Source organism: Schistocerca serialis, chromosome 9 (assembly GCF_023864345.2).
Source record: "Schistocerca serialis cubense isolate TAMUIC-IGC-003099 chromosome 9, iqSchSeri2.2, whole genome shotgun sequence".
NCBI classification, from domain to species: domain Eukaryota; kingdom Metazoa; phylum Arthropoda; class Insecta; order Orthoptera; family Acrididae; genus Schistocerca; species Schistocerca serialis.
The window spans coordinates 416315299-416337296 of NC_064646.1; the positions used below are offsets into that span (position 1 = coordinate 416315299).

General features: G+C 37.4%; 1 protein-coding gene across 3 annotated transcripts in view; it reads right to left on the bottom strand.

Moving 5' to 3' along the window:
- LOC126419905 (connector enhancer of kinase suppressor of ras 2) overlaps positions 1-21998 on the bottom strand; it is a 131827-nt gene continuing 109829 nt past the window's right edge. For 2 of the 3 annotated variants that reach the window (XM_050087183.1, XM_050087182.1), the window contains exons 15-18: positions 16839-17007; positions 7315-7576; positions 4797-4966; positions 1-212 (exon numbers count right to left, since the gene is read on the bottom strand). In XM_050087183.1, the coding sequence (XP_049943140.1) occupies positions 113-212; positions 4797-4966; positions 7315-7576; positions 16839-17007 (701 nt within the window). In that variant the 3' untranslated portion in view covers positions 1-112. The remainder of the gene's footprint in view (positions 213-4796; positions 4967-7314; positions 7577-16838; positions 17008-21998) is intronic. The other variant, XM_050087184.1, reaches the window with a different exon arrangement.

Consider the following 21998-nt stretch of genomic DNA (forward strand, 5'->3'; position numbering starts at 1 on the left):
TTCAAACAATAAAACATATTTATTTAATTTTTTTTACAATATTATAGTGTAAATATATCTATACATTTCTGATTCTTACAGTCATTTTAAAATTAACATCGTAGATTTACATTCATAAGACATCTGCAATGGGGACGATGAAGGGTGGAAAATTATTCTGACATTTGGCTCTCACGTGCACCAGAGTCTTTATCAATACAGCATGCATAACTCTGGAAATAAAAAAGCCAAGTCAAAAGTTACCAGCATATTCCATCGTGCAGAAAAATCATGCAAAACTGAGTTACATGCATCAGCCAAACTACATCAAAGTCTGGTGTGTAAAATTTATTTCTTGAACTATAGAAGAATTACACATACTTATTCAGCAAACTAATTCCAGTTATTCATAAAATGGTTAGGACAGCAGATAAAAGAAAACAGGAAAGACAACTGAAGGTGTTAAAGACAGGCTTCCACTGGATACATATTAGAAGATGTGATCTCTTGACAATGATGATGATTATTGGTTTTTGGGGCACTCAACTGTGCAGTCATCAGCACCCGCTCTTGACAATGAAAATTAGGAGGAGATCCTGGAGGTATTTGGAGTAGCAAGTAAAATCCAAAAGTTCCTTTACATTGTGATGTTAGCCTCTATCTTGGTTAGGAGAAATCCAATGTTACTCGTTAATTGGCATTTATGTGAATCTTTTTCATGTAAGGGAAGTGAGAAATGTTAAATCTGACAAACAAGCAGTAAAAAATAATGTTATAAACCAATGAAAAATCTGTTACATAATGAAGCTTTTGATTAATCTGCTTAGTGCTTCTTGTTGAGACATGTGTTAGTAAAGAAAATACAGTTTTATGAATATTTTAATCAAGGATGTCCTGATGTTTAGAAGATACTGTTTTGTCCACAATCCATTTCCCAGAGAACATACAACATGGCAGCTAGAAATGTACAGGCTAATTGTTATCAATTATTTCTAAAGCATAATGTGAGTTAACTTCAAAATCACAAATGATGGAAGCAAAATGATTTTGGCAAAGCTACAATAAAACTTGCTGGCAATCTGGCACAAAGTTACAATACTGTAAAGGAAAAACCCTCTTAATTTTACTGTAGGCCTATTGTAAATTTATTAAACATTATTAGTTTTTAAGGGGGGTACTTCTTTGTGAGACGAAAGAAGCTGCACAACAGGGCTATATTTTTCTCTGAGGAACCTACACCTTTTAGTGCTATGAAAATGGCCAATTGCAAAGAAACCAAAAAGTTAGGCACATAAACCATTTATTAAAAAGTTTCATTTTAATTTCTTCATCACTACTTTTCTTATTTAATTCTTCTTTGGAATTACTGAAGTTCTAACACCCAAGAACACTGAGCAATATTAATCGTGTAGAGGATACAGCTTAAGTGCTGCTTCACAATAAACTTGTTATCTAAGACCTTCTGAAACCATCATAGCTTAGACATTTTTCCTTTGTCATAGAGCATATTCCACTAGGATATTCTCATTAAATGGGATTTCTTCACTGTTTTCATTTTATAAGGCTGACATTATGATTCTGTATAAAAATAACGAAGTGTAGGTTTTTATAATCTGGGCAATGCTGCACATATGATAAATGTGATGCAATACCACATTGTGCCCTTTTCTCTTAATATGGCACAAGTTGATCTTTAAATGTAGAAGATGAATGTCAATAAAATAAACTTACATTCTGACTAACAAAAAATATTCAGTTTTGTCTTACAGTACTAAAAATTTATTCTATAATACTTGCAAGCTCAATGCTTCCATCATCTGTAATATATGTGTGACAATTTTGGACATCATTGTGGAGCCTTTTCTTAAACAAGCAAACATATATATCTGGGAAAGCATTACTGTTCATAAAAAGTTGTCTGCAAATGTTTCACATAAATATGCGAATGTTTCACATAAGTAACATTGAATGTCTGAGGTTTCAGAGATGCTGATCTGTTATGAAATATTTTAACTGATGTTATAATTAAAACTGGTAGGAATACCTCCTTGTGCAGTACTAACATGTTTGCTTGCAGTTAACTCTCATGGAATTAAAACCATGTCTTCCATTATTTACACCAATACCTGAAATTTTATTTTGGTACCTTCTCACAGAATAGGGACTTATTATTTACTGTTCTTGATCAGCCTGCACTAAATTGAAATTAATCTCAAGAAAAAATGTGTATTTAGAAGCTTTTTCAATAATTTTCATAAGTTTCTGAATGTACACCTTCCAGTGATCTGTACTATGCTTAAAGCTGCTTTAAAAGCTTGTAAATGAGCTATACAGAGCTATAATGATCAGCATCTCAGGCAAGCAATCAATCATTACTGCAGCCTGACAAAAGACAAACAGTAAGAGTACCAACATGAACATTTCAATTGCCCCATCATACAGTTTCTACTGTTTCTATGTTGAACTGAATAACCTGATGAAATTAATTCACATCAACATGAAAATAGATGTAGTACTGTTAAATGTCTCTCAGATTTTTAGAGAGATAACAGAAGTGTTCAGCCACAGTATTTGTAAAAACTACATTCATAAAAGCAGAAGTTTCCCATAATATTCACTGGCCTGAATATAATACCCATTTACTTTTCAGCAGAAGAACTGATACACAACTAAGTGACAGCCATATTGCATCAGTACATGATGGTCTAAGTACTTCTGTTTGTGAGGTTGAAATAAGTAGCAATAAACTTAATTTACTTGCACCCTTAGTTCAATTATCCTCAACTGTGCTGAGGAAGTGGGCAAGTTCATAATGTGTATCAAAATCATTAACTGAAACTAAGTATGTTCAGAAAGAGGTGCAAAATCTAATTTTGTACAACTTATCTGCCATTTGTCTACTTGCAAACTATTACGCATATGGAACCTTGTGGCATGATAATTTTGTATTTCAAATACATCTTTATCAAAATTTCTCTTGGGATATTGCACACATTTTATGAGTAAGACTTCTATTTTTATACAAAATAGCTCAGCACAAAGTCCTTTTGTTATATGTGCCATCTGAGTATAAACTTTCATGCATTTAACACTATTCATCTTTATACATAATGACTTTGAGATCAACAATCATACAATTTGTGGAGTATTGTGAATGATACAGTTGCTCGATATAAGAGACAGTAAGATTGGTGGAAATGTTTAGTATAGGCACGATGTCCAAATGTTTCATTTATGATGGTAACAGGCATACTTGTTGAAATTCAACTTTTGTGTCCAAGCAGATTTATATGTGCAGTAAAACTTTAAAGAGTTCATTTATTCAATGAAATTTCTAGAATTTGAACAGACTAAATTGTTCAAAGCTGCTACAGAAAATTTAGTTGTCAAAAGATAATGTGCTCATTGGCACAAAAGTATGCTGATACATTATCACAAAATGAATTGAAAGACAAGAGACGCATATGACAGTCAAGCAATGGAGATTCATTACTTGTGATGAAGTATGGCTCTCTTTGTTGCGTCCAACAATAATTTATACCATACAATCATTAGAATTCACAAAATAACTGTGCTTAATATACTACAGATCACACTGTACAGAGAAATGACAAATTCTGATGCCACTGTTTAGCTGTACATGTCCCAGTTTCTTGCTTTGCAACCCTAAACCTAAGTACAACCCATTCCTCCTCCTCACATTTTATTTAGTTACACTGGAAATTCATCTTTTAATCTGCATTCATCTTATACTCTGAAACTTGCCAATGGACAGTTTTATTTTACCACAAATGATGGGAACAGCCTCAATCTGATATGATGCAGCACTCCACATTTCTAGTTTCTGACCCAACAATTTATATTTAGATAATTCTCACATTAATGTGTTCATACTTTGCCAGTCTTTAGATTTTTATTGAAGGAATCATCTCCATTCCATTTTTAGTGTGTTTGGGAATTCTGTCAGTCTGACTGATCATTTTTCTTGCCAGGACTATGCTACTTGTGTATAATTTATGCTGATCATATCTGCGTCTCTCTTCTCAAACTACAAACTTCTGCTTTTACTGTACCAGTATTATTACACTGAAACATTTACAGATAAGAATGGTGGGGCAGTACTGTGTTTGTATAACAACTATGTCTCAACAAGTACAATAAACTATTTGATTTAAATAGTCTACGTAAGATATGTAGCCAAAATATCACTACACAGTTTCACATAAATTACTCTTTGTATACAAAGATAGCAGTAATTATCAGAAATTCAGTTCTCCCAGACTGAGGTGTAACTGTACCCTGTATCTCCACAACTACAAATACATAACAGAAAATTCTGACCAAGTAAGAAAATTACATTGTTCTTTATATATAATATATGGGTGTATCACCATCTTTGCCAGTCTTGAATATTAAGCAAAATTACAGTCATTAAAATCTTGTAAATCAAGTGAGTCATCTTACAGAAATTTTACTGAGGACGTGTTTTGGAGTATTATAAGAAAGCGCATAATTACTTCATTCTCAGCAATAAAATTATTCAATTGGATGTCAGGCAAAAGTCCAGAAGCAGCTGAATAAGCATGCAACATGCACAAACAAATTGTATGACACCTAGTCCCATGACATTTTTTAAATATGTCACACCTATCACAATTTGTTGGAACAGTACAGCCCAGTTTCATCATTAAGTAAATTAAAGTGCCCACCCGTTAAAGGTGACTGACCAATTTGATATGTCTACACAAGGAATGCTAGTTCAGATTTGTACCACAGTTGACTGGTGCAAATAAATGGGGTGTAGGAGGGAATCTCACTTGGGGGGACGCTGCCTGGCACGGGAGCGAGCCAGGCTGCTAGCGTCGCTCAGCGTATACGTCTCAGGCTCGAACACAGGGGGATACTCTAGACCAGGGTAGTCAGGAGTGGGAGAGGGGGGCACACGGCGGCCCGGCTTTTTGCCAAGCATCGAGATCCCCATTGTAGGCTGAAAAAACAATAAAAACATAAAACATAAAATTTGTGTGTAAAAAAAAAAAAAAAAAAAAATGGTATATGCATCTCATATACATCTGTACATAAAGGATACTTTATAAAGCTCTAATAAAGACAGCCCTTGTGACAGAGTTGTGTGTTGTCACACATGGCAGCTTGCAGAAAGGATAGAGCAAGAAAGAAAAATGCACACAGAAACATGTCACTAGGAAGAGGATAAATGACAGAGAAAACCTGCATTCAAATGCAAGCTAGCTGCAAGAGCGAAACTGGTAGATGAACTCTGACCAAAAGACATTTTAGAGCATCACACACTGACACAAATTGTATTAAAAAAAGAGTGATGAAAAACATCCAAGAATGACTTACGTAAACTTATACATTTATAATACAATTTAGAAAAGTATTGTGACTCTCTTAGCACACAGTTATTATAGTTACAGTTTCAATAAAGTTCTTAAATGTTGGCAATCTGAAAAATGTTGTTGTACATACACAATGAAACAATGCCTATTTAAAAATTGTTGAAAGAGAACATTATTGTACATGAAAAAAAGATATTCACTGTTTTTTAATTACAAGAAATGTTTCTTTTTTCTTGTGATATACTCTGTAAATGTGCATTTAGTAACTTTTGGTTACAGTCAATTCTTTTTTTTGAAACACACAACCTGTATTTTTCATGGTAAAAGGTAATAGCTTCCAAGCCAGACAATGTACATTGCAAACACTAGGTCAAGGTGTGATATGTCTAATAAAGGAATACAAATAAATCTTGTAACACATTTGATAGGGAGGAACAGGAGGAGGAAGCTCAAACTTTAAGCTTTTGGAACACACATTTCGTATTTAAATTTACCTAATATAACTTCGAAGTGTTTAACTAGATGTTGTTAGCTGAAACTGTACACAGCAAGAACAACATGCTATAAAAGTGTGAATTTCATCAGAGAACAATTTATCATAACATTAATTTTGTACTCCAACATATATGGCTAATAAACCTTTAGTGGAATGTTTAGAGAAACTGAATTAAGGGAAGTACTGTGAAATCGGCACTGCAACATGGTAATATTGCAGCTTCATAATATATAATGTACTGCCATTTCAGCCCCATGACTAACATCTCTGGCACATAAATCTGGTACACTAATTCTCTTGATCCTAAGCTTACTTCCTTCACAAACTGTAATTATTGGACCTCTGTAAAAAATATGTTGTTGAGCCTTCACTTTATCTCAAAGAAGCTTTAATCTTATTTCTACCTCAAGAACATCATTCCTCTATATTATATTGTAGAAGATTTGAAAATATAATCAACAACAAAACTCCACTGCTAACTGATAAATATGGCCAAGACATTATGTGGCAAACAACTTGCACAAACACTGAGTACCAAGGAATGTGGCATTGTTCATATATTTATAGTTATAGTACCACATGCCAATCAAACAGAAGAAGAGGATGCATTGCAATGTCAGGTACGAAACTTATGCCTTGCAAATCAAATGAAGAATGTATCTCTTCCAATTATTACATAGTTAAAGTGCTATGTACAAATATCCTTCATGAACTCTATTAATCAAACATAACACAACCAGTGCCAGAAGATTAACACATACTTTTTATTCAAAAAGTCACGACACATGTTTATTTGTGGGGACAGAATTTTCTACCATGTATTACTGCTACAAATCAATTTCCAGAAGAGCATGTTTTTGCACCTCAGTGTCATCACTATGTACCAAATGCAAAGAAGCACTAAACGGAAACATATATATGTGGAAGGATGGCTGAGGAATGTGGGACATACAAATACAGAACATTGTTTTTGAATCTATTATCTAAATATAAGTTAAAATACTCCCAACATTTATTTTAATTAACAATACTGTGTTAAGCAGACATGGAAACTAACCTCCTCACAGAAACCAACAACTAGCTTCCTTCCTTAATTTTCAACTGTCTGTTTTGCTCCCAAATGACAATGACTTGCAGCAGCTTCTTTGTTTAAAAAACAAGACCTTTACATTACCTACTTGCCCCCATCCCTCTACTTTAACACCATGAACAGTTTAATGACTTACATGAAATCAGTAGACTTCAAACAGCAACAAAAAGCATTTGAACCCAACTGAAATTGAATGTAATAAATTCAATGAAGTTACAAGTTTCAGAAGGTCACTTTTGTGGTTCAGAACCACCTCTAGCTGACTTTCCACTGGTGCTGCCCATACCTCCACCATGTACAGCACCTTTGATGAGACGGTGCCAGCGCACACGAGAACTCTTGACTCGTTCGGCTAGCCGACAGCAAAAGGCCATCAGCAACCGACTCACCTTTCCTGGATCTGGCACTGCTGCTGTTGCTGAAGAAAGAGGGGGGCTGATATCTGCAACACGCCGCCGCTGTTCCGGTGTCTTTTCACCTAAGTGCATCTCAAAGCCTGGCGCAAGGGTGGATGCAGCTGCCACTGCTGCTGGTGGCGGCTGGTACTGTGCCGCAGGCTTCAAAGGAGGTCTTGGCTGTGACTTGCCAACACTACTTTCACTTCCTCCTTGTCTCATTGATGTTAGTCGAATTCTCTCAGAATGGCCATTTCTGAAAACAAAATACCACATTTTATTTTTATGTAGCAACGCTACTAAACATCTCCATATACTCAAATGTGTAGCTTCTTTGCAGACAGGATTTACAATAGCATTATTACAACAAACAATGATGATCAACACACATTATGGCACATAAATAACATTGGGAATTACTGTGAATGTTTCTAAAGCCATTTTAGTTCTATAAAACTGAATATGAAATGGTACATATAGTGAATGAGTCCATCAAAAAATTCCAAGCAATTACATTTCAACAACCTTTACATCTTAGTACTCTTTCATCAGATTGTAAGTGAAGTGCAGTAATTGGCCTGAGTTAAACAAAACTATAATTAGTGTAACATACAATTTATTTACAAACATAAACATATCCAGCACTGTTACAAGAAAAATTTCCATCCTATTGAGTTTTGCGATTTATTAAACAGCAGATGGGAGATAGTCTATGCTAAATGTCCACCACTGGTAAAATGAACAAAAAAGTACATAACATACAAAAAACCTCACAGTATTACAACAATGAATACTGTGAAGTATTTTCTGAAGTTTGATGATACTGTGAAATAAAATGTCAACAATCAAAATTTTCTGCCACTGTCTCAGGTACTTCAGTATCCATTAACACACCTCCCCTTCAAACTGTTTCAGCTTGGTGGTGACAAACTGTAGACTCTTTCCAATATTAGGGCGAACTTCTTTTCAAACAACAATTTGGAATCAACAGTGGCAAACTACATGAAGCAGGGTAATTCGCCAGAGGTTTCTAATTATCTTTGGTAGCTCCTTATACAGGCATGACAGGATAAAACTGAAGGTACTAACAATCCTACAGTTAAATGGACTCAAGAACGTAATAGCAAGGAACTGAGGACTTGGCCACTGCAAAAGTTCACTTTGACTTGCTCTTCTAAATGCAGTGTTTCAGATTCCAAAAGGGGCCACAAATTTTGTAAGGCTAGGATATCACTGGCATTAACATAACTCTTCAGAATGAAATTTTCACTCTGCAGCCAAGTGTATGCTGATATGAAACTAACTGGCAGATTAAAATTGTATGCCAGATTGAGACTCTAACTCGGGACCTTTGTCTTTCCTGGGCAAGGGCTCTGTTAACAGAGCTATTTAAGCATGACTAATAACCCGTCCTCAGGGTTTTACTTCCGCCAGTATCTCATCTCCTACATCCCAAACTTCACAGAAGTTCCAAATCAGTGCACACACTGCTGCAGAGCAAACATTTCATTCTGGAAACATCCCCAAGGCTGTGGCTAAGTCATGTCTCCAAATATCCTTCCTTAGGGGAGTGCTAGTCCTGCTAGTTTCACTGGATAACTTCTGTGAAGTCTGGAAGGTAGGAGAGATGATATACTGTGTGACATTTGCCTGCTTTATTTCCCCTTTGATTGTCCTCGGTGTCAACATACTGCATTGCTATACTGGCCGAAAAATGGGGGGTGGAAGTTCAATACAGACTACTTTAAGTGCTGTAGCCGACAGGTGCACATTTGCGTTTCACAGTTCTTTACTTTCACTGTTCACAACCCCCCTCCCCCCAAAATACACAGTTATATGGACAGTCCACTACTGGTTAACTTTGATAAGTCTCATTAATAGGTTGTGAGCAAACATCAACATACTGATACAATAGTTTACTGTTGGATAGCTACATCATTTAAAGTAGTGTTCAACTTCCACCACCCCCATTTTTCAGCCAGTATAGCAACGCAGTACGTCGACACCAAGGACAATCAACAAGGAAATAAAGCAGGCGAACGTCACATATGGTGAGGACTATTGTAACTGAGCACAATAAACAAGGATTCACGAACTTTGAACAGTGAACTCAAGAGTGTTTACAGTGCAGTAATTTTAACGAAGGAGATGCAACAGCCAATCAGCGCTTGGGTTTCATGGCCACAGTAGGAAAGTAGCCAATCAGCGAGAGGGTTCTATGGAAGCAGCCACTGAGTATAGGAGCAGCCAATCAGTACAGCCGACTGGAATAAACAAGACGCCTCACCGAGAAAATTACAACTTGCAGCAGCTGTACAGATGGCAATCAAGATGCCGCAGCAGGTGAGTGAATAAGAACAACATAATTTCATAGCAAAAGCGGTTTTATATTAAGTGATACATAATGAGCGGCCTTAACGAACATAACAGTGTGATGGAGGAGAATAGACAACAGGGAAGTGATGTGAAAATTGATAACAAAGCTGTGGAGGTTAAGTTTTAAAATGAACAGAAACACTTAATGGGGACTGGTTCTGTAGGTGATAGTGGTTTTAATTCAGACATGAATGTAACTTTGAATGATGGGGACAAAAGTCGTATTGTAGATGGAATGATAAAAGTGTCATCTACACTGTATGGTGAGGTGAGCGAAATGGATGAAAACAGTACTGAAGTGGATGAAATCATTAAGGTTAAGAGGGAGGAACCTAGTAGTGAAAGTCAGCAAAGACAAAAGTTTATGGCAGACGGAAAAGTGGAATAGATGTTAAGGCAAATTATGAGTAGTCTGAGTAGTATGTGTATGAAAGAAGACAGTAGTATTAGAACTGATATGACTAGCTTAAAGGATGAACTGAAGAAAGAAATTAAAGAAGAAATTAAGGTAGTCAACTCTCAATTTTTCAGAATTAAATAAGAAGGTGGAGGTTATAGTTAAAGACTGTGAAGAAAAGATAACAAAGGTAGCACATAATACTAATGAGAAATTAATGAGTAGTAAATGTGTAGAAGAGAGAAAGAAGCCTTGTGATGACTATAGTAGGAAGGTGGAGGCTTTTGAGAAATAGTGTAAAGATAAAGTCAAAGCTGCCAGGAAATTTTGTGCTGAAAATAGGGTTAAACTTGAGAACTAAATTGATCAGATTACAAATGATTTAGAAACAGAGGTAAAAATCAAGTGTGCAGTAGTGGTAGAGGAAAAACTAGTAAAAGTAAATAAAAATGTAGATTCAAAATTGGCTGAAATGGAGAAAAAGATGGAAGTGGTGTAAAATCTAAAGCATAAGAGTATGTAGTGTCCCAAAGAAGTTCTTCATTTGTTGGTTGTAAGAAATTTAATAATTTTGAACCATATGAGGGAGTGCATACACTGGAGTTCATTAGATAATTTAATGATTTGCCATCATTTGTGGGAGGTCTATGGATGGGCATCTCAGGTAGCTGATAGCTGTACTTTGTGTCAAAGCTTTGAGAAAGCATTTTTAGATGAATATTGGTCCAAAGTGAAGCAGCACAAAATTTTAAGTGAATTTTTGGGAAGGGAGAGATCTGACTCTAGGAAGGGTACTGTGAAAGGTTTCTGTCAGCTTTGGATAAACGAACTGAAATATTTGGACAAATAGCTAGGTAGCAAATCAATAATTATGGGTTTAGAAACTAAGTTGCTTCAGAAAGTTAGAGAACTGTTTGTACCTGCCTCCTGGCGTAATATTACTGATTTCTTGAATTATGTTGTTAAAGTGGAGCGGGTGAAGCCCTCAATGGAAGATCGTAGGAGGAATTTTGATGACAATAATCAATCACGAAGAGAATTTCAGGTAAATAGGACGAACAAGATTAATTACAGTAGAAATTCAAGGAATGGTTGAATGGAGGATAGCCAGAAGGGCACGGAAATGGTAGGAGAAATTAGAGTAAAAGTAAAGGAGGAGATGATTTTAATTCTGGACCCAACCACTTAAACTAGATAATGCTCCAGTTTTAGCTCACACTAGAGCAGGGAGTGATGGAGAGCCACTTGTATATAAATGTGCTGTAATCACAGGTAATGGTAATGTAAATGATAGTAGTAAGACGAGTCTAATTCTACTGAGATGTCTAATGATGGTGTGGGTAGCAATGTTCATCCTGTAAAAAGGGAGGACGAAATTACTATAATAAAATTAAAGTGATGAAACAGAGTGCACTGCTTTGCTCAGGATGTGCAAAGTGTCAAAATGGACGATAATTTTTAAGGGAACATAAGGAATTCAGATGTTTTGCTTTGTGGTCTAATCCTGGAAACAAGGATCAACTAATTAGCCATGTATGGGAGGACAATGAAAGTGACAGTGGGTCTGGTTCAGACAGTAGTAGTAATGATGATAGCAGTGACAAATCCAGTAGTGAGGATGAGGTATTTGAATTTATAACTGATAATGATGGCAATGTGCTAAATAAAGAAAGAATAGAGGAGGATAATATTAGCCCCAATGAAGAAATAAAGTTTGAGAGTGGTAATGAGGAAGAGAATTGCTTGTACCTGCCCTTAGGAGTAATACTGGTGATTTCTTAAATTATGTTGATAAAGTGGAGAGGGTGAAGCCCTCAGTGGAAGATCGTAGGAGGAATTTTGATGACAATAATCAATCAGGGATAAGCAACATAACTATTCAAACAAAGTGGTTAGACACGACATTTCTAAATACACATGCACCTACAGAAGATAAGGATGATAACACGAAGGAAGAATTCTACAGCCAACTGGAACAAAAGTACAACTCTGTAACTAGGCACAATGTGAAAATAGTGTTAGGAGATTTTAATGCCAAAGTACGAAAGGAAGAAATCTACAAGCCAACCATCGGCAATTTTAGCTTACACGAGGAAAGTTCAGATAATGGGGTTCGACTTATAAACTTTGCAATGACAACTGGTTTCACTATAAGCAGCACAAAATTTTAACATAAACACATTCATTTAGGAACATGGATATCACCAGATGGAAAGGTAGTCAATCAAATAGATCATGTAGCTATCCAGAAACTATTCTAAAACAGTATTAAAGGTGTCAGAAACTTTAGGGGAGCGGATTGTGACATAGACCACATGTTAATCATATCAAAAATGAAAGTGAAACTCAAAAGGAAAGTAAACAGAAATAGAGGAGAAATTACAAGATATAACATAGGAAACCTGGCGAAAGTAAATACAAAAGAAAATTTTACAAAAGAAATTGAGAGCAATCTAACAAAACCGAGACTGACAAATACAGAACCACAGGATGTCGAAAGCAGATGGAGACACTTGAAGAGCTGTATTCAAGATGATGCTTCCAAAATCACAGGTAAAAGAAAATGACCTAATGAAATTTGGTTTAACACAAAGTGTCATAAAAAAGTGCTGGAAAAAAGAAATGCGAGGAATGCATGGATTAAAGAAAGGGACGATATGACATCAAAGGATAGCTGCTATAAACTCCACCAAGAAATGCAAAGAACCCTAAGACAGAAGAAAAAGGAATACTATAACAATATGATCAGAGAAGCAGAGGATGATTTCCAACATCAAAAGAACAAGGCAGGTGTATCAAAATACATATTAAAAAAAAAAAAAAAAATCCTTAGGCAAATTCAGTAAAAGGGAACAGTTCATAAAGGAACAGTATGGGAAAATACTGACCAACGAAAGTGACATACAAAAAAAAGGAAGACATACTTTTCACAATTTCTCAACTGCAATGACCCACACTCTTACTTTAAATTGGAAGAACCTGATACAATTGATAAAGCTGATACTACCCCATCAGTAAATGAAATACAGCAAGCAATATAGAAATTGAAGAATAACTAGGCTTGTGGCGAAGACCTGATATATGCCGAGTTATAAATGAATGGAGGCCCACAACTGGAGTTAGAAATACAGATGTTAATAGAAACAATTTGGAAGACAGAAACTATTCCTGCAGATTGGAAAACTGTAATTGTGTCCTCCATATTTAAGGAGAATAATCCACTTGTTTGTGATACCTACAGAGGAATTGCCTTACTGGATGTCACCTACAAAATCTTATCGAGCTGCCTATTACACAGGCTGATACTAATACCAATAACATGGTCCCCCTCCTCTCCCCCCCCCCCCCCCCCCCCCACACAAATGAATAAACTGCAGGGTTTTTCCAGGATTTCCCGGTTATCCTGGTACATATACACCATCAAACTGAAGGCAGTGACAGGAAGGGCATCTGATCATCCTCTACCACAGACACTGCCAAATCCAGAATAACATGCTGGCCCTGCAACACAAAGGGCAAGGCCAGGAAAAAGAAAAAGACAAAACACAGTGCCAGAATCAGGAGCAACAGAACTTTGTGCAAAGTTTTAGTTTACATAGTTTATTATGTGCTTGTAGCAGAAGTCAACATTTCCTGGATTTCAATTTGGTACATTACTGGTTTACTGTTTCTTTTTTTCTTTTTGTAGGTTCACTAGACGTAGATTCGCATGCAAATCAGTGAGCACTGAAGACTTAGTTGAATAATGAGAAAAGTGTCACAGTAGGTATCAGCAGAGCCACTTACATACCTGCGATATTTTTCCTCCCACAAACATTCAGTTTACTTGTTTTATTATATGCTGTGACTTCTTTACATTGTTTCTTATGTCTCAGATATAATGACCTATTCTTCTTCTTGGTTTCTCAGGGACTCAAAGCTCCTGTGCCAATCTCACATTGCCCCCAAATGCTTTTTTTTGTACTGCTTCCCACAAATCATTTATACCTATCCTATTGCATATTGTTTTAATTGCATTTACCAGTGTACTCCTCGGTCTTGCCGCTTGGTCTCTTACCATATAACTTCTCCATTAATATTCTTGAAAGCATTTCATTCTCATCAGATGACCTGCCCACTGAAGTCTTCTCCTCATTATTGTTGCTTGTTTGATGGCATGTGGATTTCTGTATTGTCTCTTCTCTTCCAAATTTGCAATTGATTATCATAGTATGGACCAAAGATTTTCTTATAATCTTTGTTTTCAAATACTTGTAACTGGTGCTCATCCACTTCATTTTAACTCAATGTTACTGCTCCATATATTAAGACTGGTCTCACAATTGTGTTATATAGCTTAATTTTTGTTTTCATTGTCAGTAACCTAGACCTTAGAAGTTTATGAGTGGAGTAGTAGGCTCTGTTAGCATTTTAATTTATAATTGTTACTGATTTTGTTCGCCCATCTTTGGGCCCAGAAATCTGAACTGTTCAGCACGGGTGAGTTTATGTTTGGCAATTATGAAATACAATTGGTTGTCTCTTTCCTCTCAACATCCTTGCTCTATCGTGTATTTTGTTTTCTGATCATTTAATTTTAGATCTAGTTTGCATTCTGCTTCTACAAGCCCCAAAAATAACACTCTATGAAATGAATTAAATGCATTTAAATGAAATGAGTGATTGATTTTGACTGTGCTGATATTTACTCAGATGGTCAGAATACCCTGACTCATGCTCACTACGATACATGGTAATGGATGTTAGTATTAAGATAGTGTCTGTTATGAAATACTGTGTTTGTTTGTGTTTTATCTGCTTAAGGTCACAAAGAGGCAGACAATGGAATTCCTGGCGTACATGCTGCAAGCTGAAAAGCTGGTCATCATTGTCACGCAACTGTAAACATTGAAATCATATCACATAACATTCATAAGAGGTACTAAAAGAATATTCTCAATTGTTTGTATTAGATTGTTTTGTGCCCCTGAGCCATTAAATATAAGGTCTACAGTATTAAAATTTCTCGAGGAAAGGCAAGCATTGAATGGTTACATGCTCTAACACAAGTCAATGACTTTGAATTAGACATCTAAGAGGTAACTTATACAGAGCAACCATGGTATTTGGACTGCCTAGATACAACTTTGTGGAATTATCTGGTCCTTGTAATTGCTATGAATCAACAATGAATAGTTGTACGTATATGATACATGTAACCCAAAAAATTGCAGATGGTTGACACACATTATCCAGTAGATAATCTACTATGTGCAACCAGCACAGGATGCAAACTGTTTAGATATGCTGAATACTACGTGTGGTGAATATGTATTGATAGTTGAAACTCTGTGGCAGGCTGGAACTCAGACTCTAAATTCATGTATATCACAAACAGTCATCTTAACTATCAGGCCATCTGAACATACCTCGAAGCCCAACTTAAACTTTCATCGCCATCGTTGTTTCCACTTCCTATTTCCAAACACTACCACTAGAGTTCTCCTAATAGCAGAGGTTTCCTTTGGAATATGTGGCAACAGTGCCACTGGAATATTGGCACTGGGTGTCCTTTATCAACTCCATCGCCACACTCCCCCCTTCCCACATACCAGTGAAAAGCCTCAGGCAGTAGTTTGGAGACATAATTAACAAAGTTCTGAGTTAAATTTGGAGGCATTACCAGATAACCTAATGGTTGAAGTTGCTGCTCACAACAAGCACGAATCCTGAACTCAAGTTGCAGCCTAACAAAATTTTCAATTGTCACTACATATTAGATACATAGATTATCCTGCATGTCTAAATGGTTTACATCCCAGTCTTTCCATTCATTTAATTTCAGTGCACATAATTCATTTCATAGACAGGTTATCTTAGGCATGAGATTTGTGGATTGGGCATTCAGTTATTATAATACACCACACTAAGATTGCTTTGCCCTTTAAATCAGATTTATATAGTACTGTACCTCCACCTGTTGCCACATTACAAAATTTCACATTTTCTCTCTCCTTGAGTAACACTAGTATACAAACATACGCAGCATATGGGAGCATGCTGCTAGAATGCATGTCTTCCTTAATGTTGAAAACTACTTTCAGGGAAGCATTTTCTCTATGTTCAATCACATTTGGAATGTTTCAACAGATTAATAACAGCATAAGGTAATACCACAAAACTGTACTTACACTTGTGTTCTCAGAATTAGTGTTGTCTTATCAATCATTCATACCATAGGAAAAGGCTATTAATTTCCCACTGAACATGACAGTTTAGTTTATTTCCTGACACTAACTTTCTGTTCACTGTTTTATTCATGTTATTTCATCTTCAGCTGCTTAGATTAATAAAACCGTGTGGCATAAATGAAAATATCAATTACAACTTATCTACAGTTTCAAGCTATCCATTAATTTGGTTTTAGCCTTGTGCAGTTCCTCTCAATTATTTAATCAAAATTTTTCTTCATCTCCAATACAATTCTTTCTTTCTAATTATACAATTATCTTTCAAAACTTGTTTCTGTGACCCTTCTCCAGCTTGTTACTTACAAATCAGATCTGGTTATGTAACTCCATTACTTTGATTAACTTTTCTTTTTCTTTCCTATAGTCCGTTTTTCCCCATCTAACCCTGTCTTTCTCTTGACAAGGAAATAATTCAAACAGGTTAGTCTCAGTTTTGCAAACTGACGAGAAGTTAAATATGGTTACATATTTAATTTAAGTCATAAGCATTTATCATCCAGGATAGTAACACATACCTGTCACGCTGGTTTGATCCATCTTCCCTGTTGTTTGGGAAGCACAGACGTGAACTGTTTGTACTTATGTTCAAAGCTAGTTGTGATGTTTGGCTACTGTTTCTTTCAGCTGGCTCAGGCGTGGCTGATAAATTCCGACTAGAAGATCCACACTGCCTACTGCTACCTGCTATATAATGAAATAAACATATAGTACACTGTGGTGGTACTTCGGTAAGGGCTTGTGTTATTTTAAAATCAAATTTTTCATACAGTATCTACGGAAAATTTTAATATGTGTGGTGTACGTTACACATCTAGACTATCATTCCATACAGACAATAAGTAGATAAGAAATTTCAAATACGAGAGTACTTTCATAGATTCTTATATCTTTATGCATCCAAAATAATCATGTTCTGCAAATAAGTTGTTTGTGTTCTGCACAAATCATTACAAAATTGTTTTCAATGTCATGAATATCAGTTTAGGGAACTGATACTCAGTTTAGGGAACTGATACTCTTCTCCCATCAACATCATACAACTATGCACAAGACATTAGAAGTTTTACATACAAGCAAGGCTGAGGATTACACAAAAGGGAAATTTCTAATCATTTGTTTCAATGACTATTCTTATCACTATTATAGAAAGTACATTTGAAAATAATGAGAAGTCATCAGTTGCATGAAACTTGTCACTCCATTCTTAAATTTCAAAAGCTCTGTATTGTGGGTTGCTGGAAAACTCTGAAAGATAATCAAGTAGATCGGAAAGAAAGAAAGGGCAACTTATTATTTTTCAATACTTTTTCAACTCAACTTCCCTCAAAGCTCAATTGGTATTATATAACTTCATCGAGCCATTATTACACAGCAGCAAGTTGAGTAACACAATAAACTTTTACGTGGTTAACAGCCACTAATAATAATAACACCACACACACACACACACACACACACACACACACACACACACACACATTGAAGATGTTACCAAGAAATATAAGAGGTCAAAAATACTGTACCCACTAACATGTGAAGAATAGATAGGGGAAAGTTAACACAAAAATTTGAAAATTTAAATGTATGCATGGAAAAATTACAACCTAAGGGGGAGCGATGATTCTTTTGAATATTGTTTTTTCAGACTCTCACGTAAGCCTTGTAATTCCCTGATGGTGGTGTTAGGTTTTTCTAGTCATGTATAAAGTAAGGTGAAAATAGCGATGTACATGCTGTTACTTATCTTGGTATTTAGTGGTAGTTCATTTTAAATGATTAAAAAAGCATGGTAAGCCTAAAAACCATGACAAAAATTCATGATATTTAATTACAAGATTAGTGATCAACCAATCATTACACAAAACATGCAAAGTGAATAAACTTATAAAATCAATTTTAGAGAAATTTGTTATAGATCTTCTCAAACTATCTTATATATTGAATTCAACTGTTGGCATACACCATTATTGGAGCATATCAAGGAGGATTTCATCACGGAAGATATACTATCAATCAAATCTTTGTCTTACGCCAGATCGTAGAGAAATGGTGGGAGTTTGGCCAAGAACTACACATAATGTTTGTTGACTTCAGAAAAGCATATGCTTGCTTTCATCGGGAAAGTATGCTCAAGTGTCGGGAAGAGTTCAATTTTGTCAAGAAACTAGTAAGCCTCACGAAGGCCTGCCTGATGGATACTACAGCAAAGGTAAAAATTGGAAATAAGGTGACTGAAACATTCAAAATAAAAACTTGGCTACAGCAGGGTGATTGACTATCACCTGTTCTTTTCAATCTCACATTAGAGAAGGTAATGCGAGATATGTCATCTAGTGAACTCACAGGAGTCCAAGACTGGGGATGTGAACATCAAGTACCTCGGATATGCTGATGATATAGTGCTACTGTCTGGGTTGCAAGAAGAATTAGGGGAAATAGCTGACATTCTGGAAATAACAGTGAGGAAAATTGGACTTCAAATCAATTGTGACAATGGTTCTACACCATAGACATAACGAAACTCAAGAACCACTTCCACCCTTACAGACAACTGAAGGTCCAGTCTGGGAGTTCAAATATCTGGGCACAGTATTCAGAGATGAACCATCCAGTAATATGGAAATACAGGCAAGACTACAGGCCCAGTAAAATGGAAATACAGGCAAGACTACAGGCAGGTAATTGCTGTTATCACGGCCTTAATGCTCTCCTCAAAACCAGAAGTTTGTCAAGATATTTCAAAATAAACACCTACAAAACACTCCTGCAGCCTGTAGTACTATATGGATGTGCCACCTGGCGTACAACCAAGCAAGACCTGAACAGACTGATGATATTTGAAATGAAAGTCCTTCGGCAGATTTTTGGACCAGTTTACGATAATGAGAGTGAAAAAAATGGATGATTCGGCACAATACAGAGGTGTATGATATTTACAAAGAGCGATGTCCTCTCCAGGAGATACTACCTTGATGAAGCACTGTCTGTGCGGGTGGAGAGGCTTGCGTATCTGCGTGAAGCTGAGGGCTATGCTGAAGGTAGAGGAACTACTGCCGAAAAGGCCTCAGCCGATGGATCAGACTAAGAGTGTCCCACAACGTCCCATCTTCCCTACCTGCTCCTAGTCCTACCCAATTCCTTTTCCCAACCCAAGGTGTGATGTGATCCACGCCGAGGGGTGCGAGGCACATGGGAAGATGGATGGAGCCTCAGGGATACTGGGCGACCTCCCTGAGTAAGTAGCCTTACACAGTGTGGGGTATTTGTGGTGTGGACCATGTAGATCCCCAAATGTCGTGGGACCAATATGGACATGATTAAAGAAAATAAATTGAGATCTCAGACATCCAAACATCGGGGTCAGGACCGATGGGAGGCATTTCCGCTACTGAATCTGGGTCTAGAACTGAGGCAGAAATGGAACCTGTAACCGAAAAGTTAGACCAGATTAAGATCAAAGCCTTGTCTGCGGGCCAGAGGAGGAAACTACTCAGAGAACAGAGGAAATAGGAATGGAAAGAACTGTTTCCTAAAGACAAGTGGTGGGAATTAAAGAGACTTGAATCTAAGACCCCCAGGAAAAATCTGTCTCAACTTGAAGGGGATATGCAGACCCCAACAACATCAAAGACGGGTAGCAAGAGGATAAGGGGGGACTCTAAGACTACCTCCTCCCTGGATAAGTGAGTCCAGAAAAAACAGAGGCAAGAAATGGGGAAACAGACCTACCATACTGCAGTCTCAGTTTTTAGGATGGCAGTTATCCAGCTAGGCTATCCACTGGCAGCAGGAGGTATTGGTACAGATGGCCCTCTTTGAAAAGATGGGGGGGGGGGGGGGGGGGGGGGGACGCTGGCCCAGGACTCAACTTTAGGAGGGTCTATCTAGATTGTGGTGCCCTCATTTTTGTCTGCGAGGGAGGGCACACGGTGGAGTGGCTTAAGGACAAGGTGCCCATGATATCCCCCTGGGAAGAGGCGAAGCTGCTGGTCAAGACAGCAGGGAGGCTCTGTAAGACCACAAAGGTGTCAATATGGGTGCCGAAGATCCTTAATGAAGTCTCTTCTAAGACTCTGTTCGAGAAAATAGGGGCCAAGAAGCCAAAAGTCTTGACAGAAGACTGAAGACTGGAGAGTGGTCAACCAGAAGGTTGTACTGGAAGGACAAACCCTGGTGGTGGAGGTCGGAGAGAAGTCTTTGAAGGCAATGTGGGAACAGGACCTGAAACTGTTTTTAGAGTTCTTGCAGGTTATCATCAGGATTCTCAAAGACCTCAAAGATGGAGACTGGAGGTGCTGCAGATTAATCTGCAGCATAGTAAAGGGGCCTCTGCTGCCCTGAGTCGCTGCCTGGGGAGACAGGACGTAGACGTGGACCCCTCACATTAAGAGCATCTGCTCCAAGGTAAAAAGTATTCTAGTGAGTACCAGAAAGGCTTGTGACAAATACTGGGGCCTAAGCCCCAGGGGTATGCACTGGATATACGCCACAGTGGTTAGACATGTGATTTCCTAAGGGGCCATAGTGCGGTGGAAGAAGGTAGAACAGTGGGTTGCAGCTAAGGAGCTTGCTAAGGTGCAGAGACTGGCCTGCTTAGCCATAGCAGGCGGAATTAGCAGCACACCAGACACTGGAATGGAAGCCATGCTGGACATGCCTCCACTACACCACTGGGTCAAGATGGAGGCAGCAGCTGGGGCATGCAGACTTAAAACTGACAAAAACTGGGTCTCTTTCAGATATCCAGAATCACACACTAACATAGTGAGTGAGGTAAATGTAGGAATAGCTGGGGAAATGCCTGCCGACTATATAACAACTCCCAACTGCTTCAACAAGCCTTATAATATAATAATTGGAAGCAGGAAGCAGTGGGGGAAAAAAAAAAAAAAAAAAAAAAAAAAAAAAAAAAAAAAAAAAAAAAAAAAAAAACAGTTCGACACCGTACAGGGGACATAGTTTGGTTCACTGATGGGTTGAATTCAGACCAAGGAGTTAGGGCAGGGGTGTACAGGGTTCAGCCAAGACTGGAGGGCATCATCTCTCTAGGAAAACTGGCCTCTGTATTCTAAGCTGAAATAACTGCAATCAGGGCATGTGTGAAGGAGAATATGCGTAGATGCTACAATGACTGTAGCATCTACATCTACATCTGTTTGCAGCCAGGCAGCCCTGAAATCATTGGCAACTCCTACAACAAGATCTAAGATTGTTGCAGAATGCCACAGGGCTCTCTGGTGGAGCTAGGGGGAAGCAATAGGGTAAACCGAGTGTGGGTCACTCTTTGCCTTTACAAATGTCTGCTTGTGTCTGTGTACATGCGGATGGATATGTATGTGTGTGCGCGAGTGTATACCTGTCCTTTTTCCCCCCTAAGGTAAGTCTTTCCACTCCCGGGATTGGAATGACTCCTTACCCTCTCCCTTAAAACCCACATCCTTTCGTCTTTCCCTCTCCTTCCCCCTTTCCTGATGAGGCAACAGTTTGTTGCGAAAGCTTGAATTTTGTGTGTATGTTTGTGTTTGTTTGTGTGTCTTTCGACCTGCCAGCGCTTTCGTTTGGTAAGTCACATCATCTTTGTTTTTTGATAAATTTTTCCCACGTGGAATGTTTCCCTCTATTATATATATATTCCCATCTCCGGAGTTCGAATAGGTTGGTGTTAGTGGGAAGTA